Raw genomic sequence first — 18,673 nt, 5'->3', positions numbered from 1 at the left:
TTGGCCACACCCACGCAGTCACATGACCCACCTAGCCACAGCCAGCCAACCAGCCAGTCATTAAGCCGATCATATTAGTGGTCTGTGGGATTTAAAATTATGAATGGAGTGAGGTCCGAAAGGTTGGTGACCCCTGATTTACAGGACCCCCCCCCCCACGACAGTCATAAATATGAGTCGGTGGCTACATGTCTGAATTTTGATCACCATAGAGTTGCAGCAACAGTTGTGAGTGTGAAAAAAAGGTCCACAAGCCACTTTTTCGAATCACCTTGTAGCTTTAAACGCTCACTAAACAAACCGTTGTAAGTCAAGAACTATCTGTACTCCCAATCCTGGCAACTTTACTCAAGTATGTGGCTTTTTTTAAAAACAGTTTATACATTTTCATTTAACATACATAGCTGCTTTGTGAACAGTGCATTGTCTGAATCAATTTGCTTGCACGATAATACTTTTCCTGCTCCTAATTTCTATCTCTATTACCCAACCATTTGTAAAAAAAAAAAGTCCCATGTTTGAAAATATTCTGTATCTTCCTTTTCTCTTATCTTTAGTGTCTGTCTAAAATTGTCTTTAAACTGCCAAGGTTGAGAAACACAGATTTAGAGTACAGCAGCTTCATTCACACCAGAGGTGATATGCTTCCTGCTTTGGGCGGACTGGTAGTGGCGGTGGTGCGAGGCCCCACCCGTTCACCCAAACATCTGCGCATGCCCAGATGCGTGCGCGCTCCTGCTACCGAACCGGTAGTGAAGATAGTAGGGTACCATTACTGATTCACACCCTCCATATAATACAAATGGAGCGAAAGCATAGGAAATGTTCTCCTTGTGGGAAAAGGCCCCACCCCTGACCTAGAGAATGAAATATTTTGAGGAATTGTTAAAAGCGACAGAATATTATATTTCCCCAAAGGAGAAATGGAGAAACATGTTCTTAGAGGCAGAAAGCAGCCCCCAGTTTTTCTTAATAGCCAACCGCAAATGCCCATGAATAGGGCCAGCCTATTCACAAAGAAAACCCCTCCAGAGACGGGATGAAAATTTACATCCTTCCCCCAACCAGATTCTAAGTAAGGGACTGACCTTTTAGGGCACAATAGGATTAACCCACCACCATTAGAAGAGCAAAAGACATGGGCTCTCACTACATTGCACAACTCCCAGCAGCGTTTCAGAAACTGTATAAAGCTAATTTGTCAGCAGCCCCAGAACGACGTTCTGGTTCTGCTCCTCCATAAACTTTCCTTCTAATCAGCCTCCATCTTATTTCCAGAGCCTTTCTCCCAGCTTGGAACTGAACCAGATAGATTTTTCTTCCGACACCCTTTTTCAATCTATTTACTACGCAATCCCCTCCTCTCTCAAGCCTCCCTCAAATAATAGTAACCCGAGATTATCATTTATTAGTTGGTGGTTAGCTTTGTAGGCTGCATGCACACCATACACATCCAAAGTATGATTAGCTGGGTGTTTACAACAGCTTGAATTCTTCCTCTGAAGGAATAGGATGGAATCTGAGTAATCAGCTGAATAACAAACTAGGTTTGCATCCCTGCCTTAATTGTTGGTAGACAACAATTAAGTTGGCTGACAACAATGACGTTATTTTATGGTGCAAATCTTGAAACGTTCAGGATGGAAGCCTACAAACTTGAAATTTGGCAAAATATATTCCTCTTAGCTTCTAGGTGTTCACGAAGAAAGGATTTTTGGAAATGACCATCAGATCATTAGTATTTCTTATACCGTAATTAACACGCTCTGAGGCTAAGGAATTCTACTCTCCCTCCCCACCTGAAAAGAACTCTGTTCTGACTGCCAGTTGCCTCACATTCCGTTACCTCAGTTCAAACTGGCAGATGTTCCACTCTTTCACTCAGGAGCGGTCTGGGGCTCCTAACAGTAGTAAATGTCGGTACCCCACCAACATGTCTACGCCTTCCACTATGGAACTGCTTTTGGACTCAAGGCGGCAGGTACAATATTTCCTTATGTGTTTCAGTCACCGGCCACCATTGAACCAACAGATTGAACCGGAGTGAACCGGATTTCTTCTGCATTTCCCGATCACATAGCTTCATCGTGAAGCCCGGGTAAGGCCCTTGCAGTTTCTCAAAGCTGACCACAGACACACACCAGGACCACATATTATATATTACATATATATATATTACAAATAATATATATATAGCTGTTGCTGGAATAATCGCTTTAAAACCAGAGAAGGGTAAAATGAAATCCAGTGGACTTATCATAATAAGCAGTTCTATTTCTGATCTTTTGCATTTTTCCTAAGAATAAAAAAAACTCGAAGCGTCCCTGGGTGGGCTCGAACCACCAACCTTTCGGTTAACAGCCGAACGCGCTAACCGATTGCGCCACAGAGACCTTTACGAAGAAACGGGCGATCGTTTAGCGTGAACTTTTACCCAAGATTTGAAAGAGGATTAAAACTGACACTATTGTGACCTTCAAAGCAAACGAATCCAATGCCGAGGAATTAAAAATAAAGGCACCGCCTATTTTCTTTTCTTTTCTGGCAGTAATTTAATAACAAACTGTCCCTGAAAAGAGAAACAGTGATTTTATTTTATATGTTTTTATTTTAGATTCTATTTTTATTTATTTTATTTTTATTTTATAGTATAGAGCAGAATTTCTTCTTAGCAACTTTAAGGCGTCTGGACTTCAACTCCCAGAATTCCCCCCGTTGCTATAAAACCTCTTTAATGGAGGGTCCTGCAGTTTTCCTCCCCTATTCGAGATCACATCTTCCAAAACCTTTCATGCAAGGTTAGATCCTCGGAGAAAGGCGCTGCTTTTGGCTGCGTTGAATTTTGCAAAAGATAATTGGAGGGGGAAAAAATTCGCCTCTCCCCGTCGGGGAATCGAACCCCGGTCTCCCGCGTGACAGGCGGGGATACTTACCACTATACTAACGAGGAATGGGCTGAGAACGAGTTCTAAATGACTCCCTTTGACTTCCTGAATTCTTTCGCTCACTCCAAACAGAGAACGGATGGTTTTCCTTCCAATATCAAATATTAAACATGAATTTAAAATATTTTTTAAGCAAGCATCTCATTGCCCGCGTGAAATAGGTAAGTACAATAACACTTAAGCGTTGCCCTTTGGGGGAAATATAAGTCACCTATTTAAAGCCATAATTCTAACTTGGGGAAATTAACCTTATTTTCACTTTTTTGCTGCTCTTTAAGAGTTCGTTCTTTCTTTCCTTCTTTCTTTCTTTCCTTCTTTCTTTCTTTCCTTCTTTTCTTCCTTCCTTCTTTCCTTCCTTCTTTCCTTCCTTCTTTCTTCCTTCCTTCCTTCCTTTCTTTCTTTTATTTAGATGTGCATGTCTATGTTTGTATTATTTGCATTTAAAAAATATTAAATTAAAAAAACAACCCAGGCAAGCCAAAGGTTCTTTTTCAGGAGGCAACTGGACTTTGTTTTTCTTTTCTTTTGAAGATGTTTCGCTTCTCCTCCAAGAAGCTTCTTCAGTTCTGACAGGATAGTGGGGGAATGGAGGGTTTTATATTCCTTGCAGACAGCTGGTCATTGGCCTCCTTTTAGAACAGTGACGGCTAAATTTTTTGTCGCTGCGTGCTGACAGCGCTGCCATAATGCAATACGCGTGTGATCTCACCCCATTCCAAGGGTTGTAGAAAGTTAGCATCTGCCCCCCTCCTAGAAGTCTCCCGGGGGCAGGGAGTCTTATCTAACTTTGAGAGGTTGTGGTTTTTTTTTTTTTTTTTTGAGTCCCAAGCTTGGTTGACTTCCCCGTTGCCATGTGGTGAGTTTCTGCGGAAGGCTAATCCTACCTTTGTTATGTAGAGTAGACTAGCTCAGGTTTTTTTAAATATATAAACGTTTTTTATTTTTTATTTTCAAAACAAACACAACACATCCTTCTTTACATACTGTAGAAAGTGTATCAGTTGGTTACAGAAAGGCTTTCGTGCATCTCTTCCACAGTCAACAAACATAACTCATATTAACTCAAGTATTTTAACTCAGATATTTATACATGTTACCATCATCATGGCTCCATTTTCATTTGACTATAATTGTTTAAACGTCCTTCAACATAAAATATACCAAGATTTAATACATAACCACATACTGCCATTTCATTTACTATTTCTAAAATCCTCAAATAACACTAAATCCTTATGTCCTATTCTAGCTAAACATCCATAATATTTAATAACAAGGTTTTCTAATCCTTCTTTCCATTTCCTTATGTTGTACCCATACATATATATACATTGTTATCATTATCCCTCCTTTATTTGACTATATCCTGTATCATATCATTTCCCCCCTAATAATCAAGACTTAACTGAATTTAATTTAATTCTTTTTTTTATTAACCTTTATATATATAATCCAAAAGGGCTTCTAATCTTCCTTTCATCGGTACCATTCAATATTCATATCCAGTTATTGCTTATCATAACACAACACATTGTATACATTATTATCATTATCAATTATTTATTTAACTATATTGTCACTAAATTTCACTAGGTTTAACTAGTTTTAAATTATACTCTTCCATCTATCAACCTGTATCTTTCCAGTAGCAAAACAGTCTCATATCTTCTGCCGTTTGTGGTGTCAGTCCTCTTATCATCTCCTTAATCAACTTTATATGGACTCCTCTTAGCAACTCTTTGCTTATAAAATCTCAGGCTTTTTAATGGCCCATTGACCAAGGTGGGGGCTATTAAGAGTGAGCCTGTTTCCTGCCTAAAAACAGGTTTCTCCATTTCTTATCCAGAGGAAAAAATAATGTTCTATGTTTCTCAGTGTATTTCATTTCTCTAGGAGAGGGGGTAGGTGCTCACGTCCTACAGAAGAATGAAATGTTTTAGGAAATATTAAAAAGGCAGTATATTTTATTTCCCTGGATGAAAAATTGAGAACCATGCTCTTGGAAGCAAACCTAGAGCCCCAGTTCCTTGCTCCCAACTAGATACTAAACTGAGGCCAGGATATTTTGAACCAAAGCAGAATTAGGTAGAATGGTAGGATCACTCAGGATCCAAACCAGGAAAGCCATTAAGACACAAATGGGATGGCCCAACACTATCTCAGGATACATTACATCATCTCAGAGAGTCCAGGCCTCAATCAAACTTAATTCATACAACCTCAAAAGTTAGCTATGACCCCTGCCTAACCCCATGGGAGTCTGACGGACACCAATAGAATTCATTTCTTGCCCAGGAACAGGAAGCTCAAGGGCAAGGCCCAAGAGAGGCTATAAATCAATCTATCAATCTATCAATCTATCAATCTATCAATCTATCAATCTATCAATCTATCAATCTATCAATCAATCTATCTATCAATCAATCAATCTATCTATCTATCTATCATCTCTCTCTCTCTCTCTCCCTCTCTCTCCCTCTCCCTCTCTCTCCCTCTCCCTCTCTCTCCCTCTCCCTCTCTCCCTCTCTCCCTCTCTCCATGTGGTCAGCTGCCCAGGAACTCAAACCCATGTGGTCCTGTCCACCTATAAACCATCTTTCCAACCAGCCTCCATGTTTCCAGTCTCTTTCTTCCCACTTGGAACTGAACCCAGATGGAGATTTCTTCAACAGATTGTCTTCATCCCAAATTGTATAGCTAAAAGCCTGTAGGGATTCTCGGGATTGTCCCCAAAGGTGCTTTTTCTTCCAGGAGGCGGCTATCCTGTCAGAGCTGAAGAAGCTTCTTGGATGAGAAGTGAAAAGTCTTCAAAAGAAAAGAAAAAAGAAAGTCCAGTTGCCTCTTGAAAAACAACAACAACACCTTTGGTTAATTTATAGTTCCTTTCCCAGAGTTGTTGCCACTTTTCTAACTCAAAATTCCTTGCCCAAGTCCTTACCATTGTCTCTTTAACCACTTCTTCTAACCTAGTTCTTAGTAGGTAGCTCTATAGTTTCTTCATTGGTTTTTTCCTCCGTTCCCATAAGTATCTTATCCAACTCCGAACTTCCTAAGTTAAAACCGTATTCCCTTTGATCTTTTTCATATCAAACATTAGGAAGTGTCAAAGGGGCTTTACTCCAAAGGGCAACAGGAGTTTTGTTTCTGTTTTTTTGTTGTCGAAGACATCTGGAATACTGCATTGTGTCTCCACCCATTACAAAAAAAGATGTTGAGACTTTGGAAAAAGCCCAAAGAAGAGCAACTAAGATGATTAAAGGTCTGGAGACTAAAACAACTGAACAACGGTTGCAGGAACTGGTAGTGAAAAGAAGGACTTAGGGGTGACTTGAGGGCAGTATTCCAGTATTTGGGGACTGCCACAAAGAAGGGGGGGGTCAATTTATTTTCCAAAGCACCTGTAGGGGAGGAAAGAAGCAATAGGTGGAAACTAATCAAGGAAAAAACCAATCTAGAACTAAGGAGAAACTTCCTAACACGGAGAACAATGGAAAGAGCTTGCCTTCAGAAGCAGTGGTTGCTTCATCATTGGAGGTTTTTAAAGAGACTGAACTTGTCTGATGTGGTGTAGGGCAGTGTTGGCGAAACCAAGTCCCAAAATAGGAGTGTGAGAGCATTTGAGGGGGAGCACCAGAAGAGCAGCTCTCTGGCGCGCAGGAGCAGCTTCTTGGCACATATGCAAGTGCTGGCAAGCTGAGCTTCCATTCTAGCTTCTGGTGCGCATGCATGCATGAAGACCAGCTGGCCAGCGTGCATCTGCGCACCGGAAACTGGAAGCTCAGCTTCCCGGCCTGCACATGCGTGCCAGGGAGCTGTTCTTCCAGTTTGCGGTGCTCCCACGTGTATGAAGAAAAATCGGCCAGCGCAAAGAGCAACTGGCGTGCCCGGAGGGATGGCTCGGCGTGGCACTTTCAGCAGGCGTGCCATAGGTTTGCCATCACAGGCATAGGGTCTTTCTTGCTTGAGCAGGGGGTTAGACTAGAAGACCTCCCTAGGAGGGTCCCTTTTCCAGCTTTCTTCTGATGGAAGACATTTCACTTCTCATCCAAGAAGCTTCTTCAGGTCTAATGGAGTCAGGGGTGGGTTCCTGCCAGTTCTAACCTCTTCTATAGAAGAGGTTCCACAAATCTACAGTGCCGTTTAGAACCGGTTCCAGCTCCCTCCCCCCGTCTGTCCACACATCATCAAGATGAAGAGCGAGAGGAGGAATTCTGGGAGTTGAAGTCCACAAGTCTTAAAGCTGTCAAGTTTGAACACCCCTGGGGTGTTTTTTTTCTAAAGGGTTAGGGGTGCAAGGGTCTTGTAACTTGACAGCTTTAAGACTTGCATGCTTCAAATGCCAGAGTTTCTGAGCCAACATTTTGGTTGCTAAGCAAAAGCGTTGTTAAGTGAGTTTTACCACATTTTTCAAGTTGGCCATGCCCACCCAGTCACATGGCTGGCAAACCACTCCCACCTGGTCACATGGCCAGCAAGTCACTCCCCCAAAGCAGGCCACACCTACAGAAGAGGTTCTAAAAAAAATTGAAACCTACCACTGAACGGAGTGATGGGGAATATTGCCTGTTTTGAAGTCTAGACAGAAAGGACTACCGGTTTGAAAGAGGAGTCAAAGAGGCCTTCTGTGCTAAAACTAAACAGCCCTCCTTTAACAGAAGGGGAGGGACATGACACCACCCACTTACAACGCAGCCCTTTCAGCAATCCCAAAATGGGTCCACACCCATTTGCAATCTGATTCAGATGACTCTGTGGCCGCAGATTAACCCCCCCACCCTGCTTTCAACAACTCTCAAGACTATTAAGGACAGACTGACTGAGAACAATACAATACAATACAATAGCAGAGTTGGAAGGGACCTTGGAGGTCTTCTAGTCCAACCCCCTGCCTAGGCAGGAAACCCTATACCATTTCAGACAAATGGCTATCCAACATCTTCTTAAAGACTTCCAGTGTTGGGGCATTCACAACTTCTGGAGGCAACTTCTCTTCCACTGATTACTTGTTCTAACTGTCAGGAAATTTCTCCTCAGTTCTAAGTTGCTTCTCTCCTTGATTAGTTTCCACCCATTGCTTCTTGTTCTACCCTCAGGTGCCTTGGAGAATAGTTTGACTCCCTCTTCTTTGTGGCAGCCCGTGAGATATTGGAAGACTGCTATCATGTCTCCCCTGGTCCTTCTTTTCATTAAACAAGACATACCCAGTTCCTGCAATCACATGTTTTAGCCTCCAGTCCCCTAATCCTTTGTTGCTCTTCTCTGCTCTCTTTCTAGAGTCTCCACATCTTTTCTACATCATGCAACCAAAACTGAATGCAGGATTCCAAGTGTGGCCTTACCAAGGCCTTATAAAGTGGTATTAACACTTCACGTGATCTTGATTCTATCCCTCTGTTGATGCAGCCTAGAAATGTGTTGGCTTTTTTGGCAGTTGCTACACACTGCTGGCTCATATTTAAATGATTGCCCACTAAGGACTCAAGATCCCACTCAAAGTTACTACTGTTGAGCAAGGTACCACCTATACTGTACCTGTGCATTTTGTTTTTGTTGCCTAAATGTAGAACCTTACTAAATGTAGACTAAATCCTTCCATTCCCCACCACTTTCTTAACCTTCTTGGAAGAGAAGCCCAAGTTTTCTTCAAGAAAAAGCTAAGAAAGTCCATTTATCATTTAAAGAAAAGCACCTTTGGGCCAGCCCTAACCAGGATGTTATTCTCAGTTACCCAACCAAGGTCATGGGTGTCCCAAATATGCTTTTTCAGGAGGCAACTGGACTTTCTCAATGTTTTTTTTCTGAAGATGTCTCCCTTCCCATCCAAGAAGCTTCTTCAGCTCTGACAAGATAATGGGGAATGGAAAGACTTTTAGCCATTACCCTTTAAATGGAAGTTGTTGTTGTTGTGAAGTCATGTCCAACTCATTGCAACCCCAAGGACAATGTTCCTCCAAGCCTTCCTGTTCTCTACCATTCTCTGGAGTCTATTTAAGCTCACGCTGGCTGCTTCAGTGACTCCATCCAGCCACCTCATTCTCTGAGGCCTTGTTCTTCTTTTGCCTTCAATCTTTCCCAGCATTAATCTCTTCTCCAGGGAATCCTTCCTTCTCATTAGGCGGCCAAAGTATTTGAGTTTCCTCTTCAGGATCTGGCCCTCTAAAGAGCAGCCAGGGTTGATCTCCTCTAGGACTGACCGGTTTGATTGTCATACAGTCCAAGGGACTCACAGGGAACGTAAGAATGGATTTCCAAAGGAAAAATTGCAGATTACAGGAACCATTGGCACCACTCAGGTGACCCTGAGGACAAAGATAAACCCCCAAGGGCTTCAACGGCCATCTAAAAAGGATGCAAATGACCAGCTGTCTGCAAGGTATATAAATCCTTCCATATCCTGTCAGAGCTGAAGAAGCTTCTTGGATGAGAAGCAAAACGTCTTCCAAAGAAAAAACCGAAGTCCAGTTGCCTCCAGAAAAAGCACCTTTGGGGCATAACCAATGTCATTGTATACATGATGTACAATGACAATAAAGGCTATACTATACAAACCAGGATGATTGTGGACCTACATAGACTTGAGAGGTCCCTTTAAATTTGTAACTTCCCTGTAAATTAAACCCTGTTAAAAAATCAATTGGCAAGATGTTTCTGGCTCCCCCATGAGCAAATGTTTCAAGAATTGCACTTAAGAACACAAAAGCAAAGCCTAATGCCTGCTCTTTTGCATTCCCTTAGATTTAAAGCACCGTATCTACCTTTCAAAGACAGACTGTTCCATGGCTATCCTGGTTAATTATGCCTGGTTTTTTTTTTTTTTTTTTTTTGGCCAACGAGACTATTGGGGAACAGCCAAGTGGAAGAATTTGCTACAGTCGAATTTACATTTTTATTTATTTTTTACTTTACAGCAGCTGCCAAAAAAGCCAACACAGTTCTAGGCTGCATCAACAGAGGGAGAGAATCAAGATCACGTGAAGGGTTAATACCACTTTATAATGCCTTGGTAAGGCCACAGTTGGAATACGGCAATCAGTTCTGGTTGCCACGATGTAAAACAGATGTGGAGACTCTAGAAAGAGTGCAGAGAAGAGCAACGAAGATGATTAGGGGACTGGAGACTAAAACACATGAAGAACGGTTGCAGGAACTGGGTAGGTCTAGTTTAATGAAAAGAAGGACCAGGGGAGACATGATAGCAGTGTTCCAATATCTCAAGGATTGCCCCAAAGAAGAGGGAGTCAAACTATTCTCCAAGGCACCTGAGGGTAGTATAAGAAGCAATGGGTGGGAACTAATCAAGGAGAGAAGCAACTTAGAACTAAGGAGACATTTCCTAACAGAACAATGAATCAGTGGAACAACTTACCTGCAGAAATTATGAACTCTGAAAGTTTTAAGATGTTGGATAACCCTTTGTTTGAAGTGGTGTAGGGTTTCCTGCCTAAGCAGGGGGTTGGACTAGACGACCTCCGAAGTCCCTTCCAACTGTTATTCTGTTCTATATATAAGGCAGCTAATAGTGTTATCCTACGGATTCAAGAGTTCCCTAGGAATGCTTTGCTTGCTAGACAAGGCAATAAAACCTTCACGATTTTGCAAACTGGCATTTTAAAACTTTTTTTCAAGTGAAGGAGGGTTTCCTGTCTGAGCGAGGGGGGGGGGCTGAACTAGAAGACCTCCAAGGTCCCTTCCAACTCGTTATCCTATCCTATTCTGTTCAACTGGATGGCTCAGTCTATTTTTCATTGCAATTATATAGTGAGAAAGATGCTTTTTTTATACATACCACGCAACCTTTTTGCAAACCGGCGTCTAAAAACTTATTTTCAAGTGAAGTGGCTCTTTTTCTTGAGAAAGTGGGTGGCTCTTAAAAGAGCCTTTGGTGCAATAAATGGGAATTCGGGGACGGCGGCGGGAAGAGAGAAGCTACTTGGAGCTGGTGTACTTGGTGACGGCCTTGGTGCCCTCGGAGACGGCGTGCTTGGCCAGCTCCCCGGGCAGGAGGAGGCGGACGGCCGTCTGAACCTCGCGGGAGGTGATGGTGGAGCGCTTGTTGTAGTGAGCCAGGCGGGAAGCCTCGGCGGCGATGCGCTCGAAGATGTCGTTGACGAAGGAGTTCATGATGCTCATGGCCTTGGAGGAGATGCCGGTGTCGGGGTGGACCTGCTTGAGGACCTTGTAGACGTAGATGGAGTAGCTCTCCTTGCGGCTCTTCTTGCGCTTCTTGTCCCCTTTCTTCTGCGTCTTGGTGATGGCTTTCTTGGAGCCCTTCTTGGGCACTGGGGCAGATTTAGCCGGCTCGGGCATCCTGGTCAGCAAAACACCTCCACGTAAGAACGATGAGATAAATGAAAAGCAAGGACACACCTTTCCTGTATTTATAGAGCGCGTATGCAAATGAGCGGTTTCAAAATCCCCAGCCGCGATTGGCGGAAAAGCGCCCTCCCTTTACGCTATTGGAAGAGAAGACTCGAAGTTTGAATTTTTATCGAGCCTCGGCGTTCCCATTGGTGCTTTTCAGCTGGAACGTCTCGTTGGCCCATTTTGAGAAGCGCGGCTGCTTATTGGCTAAAAAGCCCAAGTACAAATCTCGTAGTCGTAAATACCTTTTACCTGTTTTGATTTTTTTCCTTTGCAGAAAATGCTGAAAGATTTTAAACGCCTCCCCCCCCCCATTTTCTTCCCGTGGGCATCCTTGGACAATCGGTTATATACGAATTATTTCAGATAATTATCCTCCAATTAAATCAACCTGATAAATAGTTCTAAGACCAAAACAAATAAAGTGTTAAGACGTCAAGGGAAAAGGGACGATTTCCAAGGAGCCGAAATAGCTCAGTTGGGAGAGCGTTAGACTGAAGATCTAAAGGTCCCTGGTTCGATCCCGGGTTTCGGCAGGGGTACTTCGCCTAATCAATGTTTTGCTTTTCAATCTCTGTTCATCCTAAATCTTTAAACCTAGCTACGTTACATTAAACTACCTTCGATGCCACGTTGGTGATCGTGCAGCCACCATTCGCTTGAGTTTTGCAAAACACAGCGTCTCGTAGGAAAGGAATCCCCGCTGCCGGATTATCATTTAACCCCTCTAGTTTTTTTTTTAAAAAAACGTTTAAGTTAGCCCAGAAATGTCCTTACAAAATAATTAAATTTGAGCACCCAAGCGTTTTTTCCCCAGCACGGGTCAATTAAGATTCAGACGCCGAGAAACGACGCGAACAGCCGTATAGAAACCAGAGTAAAGCATCCATAATGTAGAAAGCTGACAGCATATAGACTGCACTGAATTTGTCCCTTTATTTTAGTATCTTTAATTATTCACCCCTAACAGCCGAGTTTCCTTTCGAAATTTAAATGGTGACCAACAGCTTTTTTAAGGAAAATGTGATTGGCCCTTAAAAGGGCCTTTTTTTGTTGTTAAGTTTAGAAATAAATGTTGGAAGGTTTTAACCGCCGAAGCCGTAGAGGGTGCGGCCCTGGCGTTTCAAAGCGTAGACCACGTCCATGGCGGTGACCGTCTTCCTCTTGGCGTGTTCGGTGTAGGTGACGGCGTCGCGAATCACGTTCTCCAGGAAGACCTTCAGGACGCCGCGAGTCTCCTCGTAGATCAGACCCGAAATACGTTTCACGCCTCCACGGCGAGCCAGGCGGCGGATAGCTGGCTTAGTGATGCCCTGGATATTGTCGCGAAGGACTTTTCGGTGCCTTTTGGCTCCTCCTTTTCCCAAGCCTTTGCCTCCTTTTCCGCGACCAGACATCTCGGCGAGAGAGAGAGAAAATGGACTACACACCTGTACCAAGCTCAGAGAAAAAGCGCTCAGCAGTGAGCGGGTGGACAGTTTATATAGCGATGAATCCGACCAGAGGGAAAACTTGGAAGCTCATCTAGTGCCATTGTTATTTTGCATAATAAAGGCTATCCAATCCATGCGGCGCTGCGCCTTTCAAACTAGCCAATCAGCGTGTGATTAAACTTCAAGCCGAGAAAGGCTCATCGGCGCCATTGTTAGCTTCCCGGGAGCGTTTCTGATATAGGTTACAATCTTCTAAACTATATAAATTAAGCTTTAGCATCTATATAAATATAAATACTAAAGCTTAATTCGATAGAACGTTTATATTTGCATTTTTATTCTTTGTGGACCGCTTCTCAGTGAAATTGTTCTGTTAAAAGTATTTATTCCCCCCGTGTTTGAATTAGCAAACCCCAAGGTGTTGGATGTAAAATTTAGCCCGGCAGAAATTAATGGATTTATTAAGAAATTAAGGTGAGATGGAAATAATCCCATTGATTTCCCGTTTGGAGCCCTTTTATTATACAGTATATACTCTCCCCCCCCCCCCTATACTCGTAAACGGATGGTCTAAAATAGCTTATCAAACATTGATTTGGGGGGAACAATAAAGACCAAACATTTGGACGCGTAGCTAGAGATGTATGAACTCAGAAGCGAAACTTCTTAGCCTTGATGTATGGAATTTGACAGCTGCAGAATGAACCTTTCTGCTAGCCATTCAAATAGAGACCGGATAATTTTGGGACAATCAGTAAGGAAGGAAAAGGCATTTCCGCGGTAGAAGTCAGGGAAATGAAAAATGGCTCATTTATAGATAAACATACTAGAGCTGAAATGAATGTGAAACTCCATACATTTGACTTATTGCCAAACTGTCTGAGACAGATGGCGATTGTGGGAAGCTCTTAGAGGAATGAAATATTTTGAGAAGTATTTAAAAAGCTAGGATAAAATATTTCCACTAGAAGAGAAATCTTACAGGAGACAGAAATTTAGCCCCAGCTTCCTCCCCCAACAGATATTTTGTGCCCTTTGAGAAAGATTAGCCCAGCCTATTGTAGGAAGTAAGCATCCAACCACCCCCCCCCCCTAGAAGAATGAAGTATTCTGGGAAATATTCAAAAGGCAGAATATTATATTTCCCTGGATGAGAAAAGGAGAAACATGTTTTTAAAGACAAAGCAGCTTCCTGCAACTCCCTGCCTCCCCCTTCCAGAGTGATGGGATTAAGACATGGCCCTCAGGACATGATAGGATTAGCCCTCTGCCCATCTCATCACATGGCATCTGGTAAGATTACATGACCCAGCAAGGCTCAACCAAGCCTGGGACTCAGGATAACCTACAAAGTTGCCCCTGCATGGCAATTGAAATTCAAAAGCCTAGAGAGGGTATAAAACTCAGGCATTCTCAGCATCTCTCAATACTTCAAGGCATGTGATCCCGTCCACCATTAAAACCATCTTTCCAATCAGCCTCCATGAATCCAGTGTCTTTTTCTCCACTTGGAACTGAACCCAGAAGGATCTTTCTTCCAACACTATCTACAAGGCAAAAGACCTTCCTCTCCAGGGTGAAGGGATTAAAACATGACCCTTCAGGATATAATAGGATTAACCCACTACCATTTTGCACTCTAGCCTCAGCCTCCCTCCTGCACACGTGGTCCCATTCCCTGCCTTCCTAAGTCAACATGAAGGGGACCGCGGAGCATGAGCTGCGGTCCCACGGAGCACGCTCCGTGGTCCCCTTCATGTTGACTCAGGAGTCAGGAAGGAGGGGAATGGGACCACGTGTGCAGGAGGTTGAGGCAGCCTCAGCCTCCTGCACACGTGGTCCCATTCCCCGCCTTACTGAGTCAACATGAAGGGGACCGCGGCTCGCGCTGATAACGTCATCAGCCTCACCAGCCATAAACCTCACCGCACGTCACTGGTAAAGATCATCAACCCAGTCATGGTGCAATTGAAACTACCTCGATTGTTGGGGAAGATACACCCAGCATTTCATAGTAGCCTCCTAAAACCTGGGATCGGATCCACTTTGAGACCGCTACCCCGGGAACCCCCGGGCCCTATGATCATAGGGAACCAAACCCTTTATGAAGTTCAACCTATCCTCGATTCAAGGTGGCACAGGAGACAACTCCAATACTTAATCAAGTGGAAGAGCTACCCATTATCGGAGGGATCTTGGGTGAAAAGCAGAAATATCCAGGCTGATCGCCTCATAGCCAAATTCCATGCAGAAAATCCAAGCAAGCCTGGGGGAGGGACACATCCTTAAGTTACATACCTGTACTCAAATTGTCTTTGTGTCACTCAGATCGCTTTCGGGAAGTGAGGGGAGCCGGATATCAACTTCTAAAGCGTTGCCGTGACTATTATCAGGCTGGCATTGAGGGGGGGGGGGAATTCTATGTATGCCTTCGGCTGGAGTCGGATCTCATGTCTACAGCCTAGTTGGAGAATATGAATTATGACGCAGGACAGAAGGGAGGGGATTACAGGGGTAAAGTTCAAACGCAATTAAGCGGAAGCAGTTTTGGTTCCACCGGAGTCCTCGCCAGAATGTCGATCCTAATAAATGATTGGATTTCCTTTGAGCTATGTCTGGAGGCCCGTAAATTAATTAGGCCGTCTTCTGGGAACTTCACATCTGGCAGGGAGTGTCTGCCACACTTATTCATTTCGGCCCCCTGCCTTTTATCCCCAGAGCTAAGGTGGGGCTTCGATAGCAACGTGGCTCTTCCTTCCCAAGGATCGGCCCGTAGATTTCCACTGCTCTCCTCTCCTCTGCCTTCTGCGCATTCAGGCACTGGACCCAGCTGTTCCTCCTCTTCCTCATCAGCCACATCTAGACCTGGGGGCTGTTGACTCTCCATCTGAGGCCTGACGAATGCCCCAGGCTCCGCCTATAACTCTCCCTCTCCCTCCCTCACCTTTCTCTCTGCCAGCTCCAATCCCTCTTCCCCCTTGGAGCCCTCAGGTTGCCTTGATGCTGACCCTGATTTTCATGCCTCCTCCTCCTCCTCTGATTCGGCTGCTGGAGGGTCCAGCGGCCGACAGGCCACAACAATTATGGATACAAGATTGGTGGTTCTTGTGCTCCTTCCTTAGCAGGTGATCAAGAGTGCTGATGAGGGGATCAGCCAGAATTGATGGCTTGTAGGGTGTCACAAAGACTTGGTCCTATCTCCCTTGCCTTTTACCATTTTCATAAAATGCACCTTTCATTTTAAGCATGTTATCACCAAGATGGTGGTGTTCAACAGTTAACCTAAGCCACAGAGACGTCTCAATGTACAGGTCCCGTAGTCCTTGATGTATGACCACAATTGAGCCACACCTTTCTGTTGTTAAGCAAGGTATTTGTTAAGTGGATCGCCAACGGTTATTCAATTAGTAACAACATTGTTAAGTGAATCTGGCTTCTCATCCTTCCTGTGACCAATCTCCTTTTCCAGTGTCTGAGGCAGAGATGGGGCCAGGGCCGTCTGACAGTTATCAGCTGCCTTCGAAGTCAGACATCAGTGAGGCAGAGGAACAGCTGGAGCCTGTTCCCAGTGTGCGCATGCACAGAGTTGCCAGGCGAAGGGAACAGCTAAAGAACAGGGGTCGACTTGGGAGTAAGGCCACAGGTGGATGGTCAATGGCCCCTCCCAGAGGAAAGAAAAGAGGAGCGAAAGGGGAGTGGAGCTTGCAGGAGACAATTAGTTCGCTTCATTGGTTTGTGACTCTCCGAGACTCCTTGCCAAGTTTTGCAGATATCGGCCTGGCAGCTCTCCAAGCCAGCTAAGGTCTGTGACTGTAAATCCTCCCTTGAAAGACTCTGCTGGAGGTGAATGAGCAGAATTCACAGTCAATTAATAAAAGGGATTTTTGTCGGGACCAGGAGTTTGCTTCAGGCTCTTGGGACCCCAGAACACTCAAGTCAAACTCCTGCAATGGAGGCAGAGCTGCCTTGGAAGACTATCGTAGAAGCTTTTAATTGGTCCAGAAGACGGCTGGCTGGATGTTGGAAGATACATTTCACACATTACATGGGGTCCTTGACTTATGACCACAATTGAGCCTAAAACATGTTTTGAGTTTTGCCTCGTTGGGTGACCTTTCCCACCACAGTGAAGTGAATCATGGCAGTGATTCAAGTTAGTAACGCGGTTGTTAAGGGGAATCTCGGCTTCCTCATTGACTTTGCTCGACTCCGGGACGTTGCAACCGTCACAAGTCCATGTCGAGTGGCCAAGCCTCTCAATTTTGATCACACGACCACAGGAATGCTGCAATGGTTGTGTGAAAAATGGTCGCAAGTCACTTTTCTCAGTGATGTCGTACAACTTCAAATGGTCACTAAAACAAAACCTGTTGTAAATCGAGGACTTTACCCGTACAACAGGGTTTTGGGGGGATTCTGTGCTGGCTTCCCCATTAGCAGTGCAATTCAAAGTGCTTCTTTGGAGTGTTAATAACCCCATACATGGCCGAATATCTGGATATTTACAGGGACTCTTTCCCTGCCCAATTCGGATGCCCCAGGACAGGGGTCAGCAATCTTAAACACTCAAAGTCATTTGGACCCGTTTCCCACAGAAAAGAAAACACAGGGAGCCACAAAATTGTTCCCACGCCTGACTATTTCCTGAGCAGCCACAAAACTAGCATATGTAGTTGAATTAAACGTTCTGTTTTCTTCTAAAACTTTCCTTTTCTTGGATTTATCCATGGTTGGCCTTCCGGGGTCAAAGAGCTCAATAAATCACGTCCTGGAGGGTGTCGCACATTGGCAGTTGTGACGCCTATTTTGAACGACAGGGCGCCGCAGCAGAGGGATGAAAGAGCCACAGTTTGCTCACTCCTGCCCCAGGAAAACTTTTGCGAGGTGTAAACAGGTAGAAAACTTGTAGTTGTCTCTTTTCTGTGGGTACTCTTGGAAATAGCATCTCTTCCACCTCGCCATGGATCTATCCTCGGCAGTGGTGGGTTCGGGCCGGTACGCCCCAGTACGGGCGTACCGGTGGCAGCTGGGAGCAGCGGCCACTGTACCGGAACTGTGCTTTGAAGAGCCTGCCTGCCCGCCCTCGTTCCTTACCTCTATTTGAGATAGTTGCCATTTGTGCAACTTGTAAGGAAAGTTGATACACCAAGGATCAGTGGTGGGTTCCGAATCCCGTCGCAACCGGTACGCTGTGTACGGCGCATGTGCAACCTCCACTGAACAGCTGGAGTGTTGCAGGGCGGTGGGTGCGCAAGCGTGTGCAGTGTGTGTGCCCGTGGTGAACGCCCAGCCCCGTCGCAGCGTACCGGTTGCGACGGGATTCGGAACCCACCCCTGATCCTTGGTCTATCAACTTTCCTTACAAGCTCATTTGCTGCTGATTAAGCCAACATTAGCCCAAGCGTAGCCAACATCGGAGTCAGGGCAATCGGTGGAATCAACTTTCTCTAAGGACCCATCCTGGTAGGGTCAAAATAGGGTGGAGGGCATACTCCGAGTCCTTTCTCCCAAATATTGTCATCTGATGGGAGCTAGGAAGCCTGCCTCTTCAGCAGCAGCCCCTGCCCTATGGAATACCTCTGCCCCCTCTCCCCAAAATTTGGCAGGCCTCTTACCTTCCTGTCTTTACGTAAAGCTTTGCAGACCCAGCTTGGAATAACATGAGGTTGTTACACATCAGAAGTCTGACTTAGCACCAGGTTTTTATTATTTTCAACGTTGCTTTTTTATAGTTTTAATGATTTTTATGCTGCTTTACGAGTTTCAATTGGGACACACACCCGTCCAGAGTTAGCTATAAGGTGAGCAGCTATGTATTTAATTTAATTTCATTTATTTAATATGTATGTATGTTCCAGCATAACTCTGGAACGCCTCAAGCAATTTCAACCAAACTTGGTACACAGATGACTTAGTCTCTGGAAACAAATACTG

General features: G+C 44.4%; 2 protein-coding genes across 2 annotated transcripts; both read right to left on the bottom strand.

Annotated features, from left to right (window-relative positions):
• Nucleotides 1-10,804: 10,804 nt before the first annotated feature.
• LOC309381893 (histone H2B 7-like) lies at nucleotides 10,805-11,300 on the bottom strand. The gene has a single exon (XM_081933208.1). It carries the CDS (start codon nucleotides 11,250-11,252, stop codon nucleotides 10,872-10,874), a length of 381 nt encoding a protein of 126 aa, XP_081789334.1. The 5' UTR covers nucleotides 11,253-11,300; the 3' UTR covers nucleotides 10,805-10,871.
• Nucleotides 11,301-12,332: 1,032 nt separating this feature from the next.
• LOC309381684 (histone H4) lies at nucleotides 12,333-12,741 on the bottom strand. The gene has a single exon (XM_081932953.1). The coding sequence runs from the start codon at nucleotides 12,701-12,703 to the stop codon at nucleotides 12,392-12,394; it is 312 nt and encodes a 103-aa protein (XP_081789079.1). The 5' UTR covers nucleotides 12,704-12,741; the 3' UTR covers nucleotides 12,333-12,391.
• Between the last annotated feature and the right edge of the window lie 5,932 nt (nucleotides 12,742-18,673).

The sequence above is a fragment of the Natrix helvetica genome, assembly GCF_964273705.1.
Source record: "Natrix helvetica genome assembly, chromosome: Z".
NCBI lineage: Eukaryota > Metazoa > Chordata > Lepidosauria > Squamata > Natricidae > Natrix > Natrix helvetica.
Note: the sequence above shows the minus strand (reverse complement) of the source record. Positions and strands in the feature narration are given on the sequence as shown.

What these genes read in the sequence shown, in the direction of transcription:
- LOC309381893 (XM_081933208.1), bottom strand. Translation starts at nt 11,252, where the DNA reads ATGCCCGAGCCGGCTAAATCTGCCCCAGTGCCCAAGAAGGGCTCCAAG.
- LOC309381684 (XM_081932953.1), bottom strand. Translation starts at nt 12,703, where the DNA reads ATGTCTGGTCGCGGAAAAGGAGGCAAAGGCTTGGGAAAAGGAGGAGCC.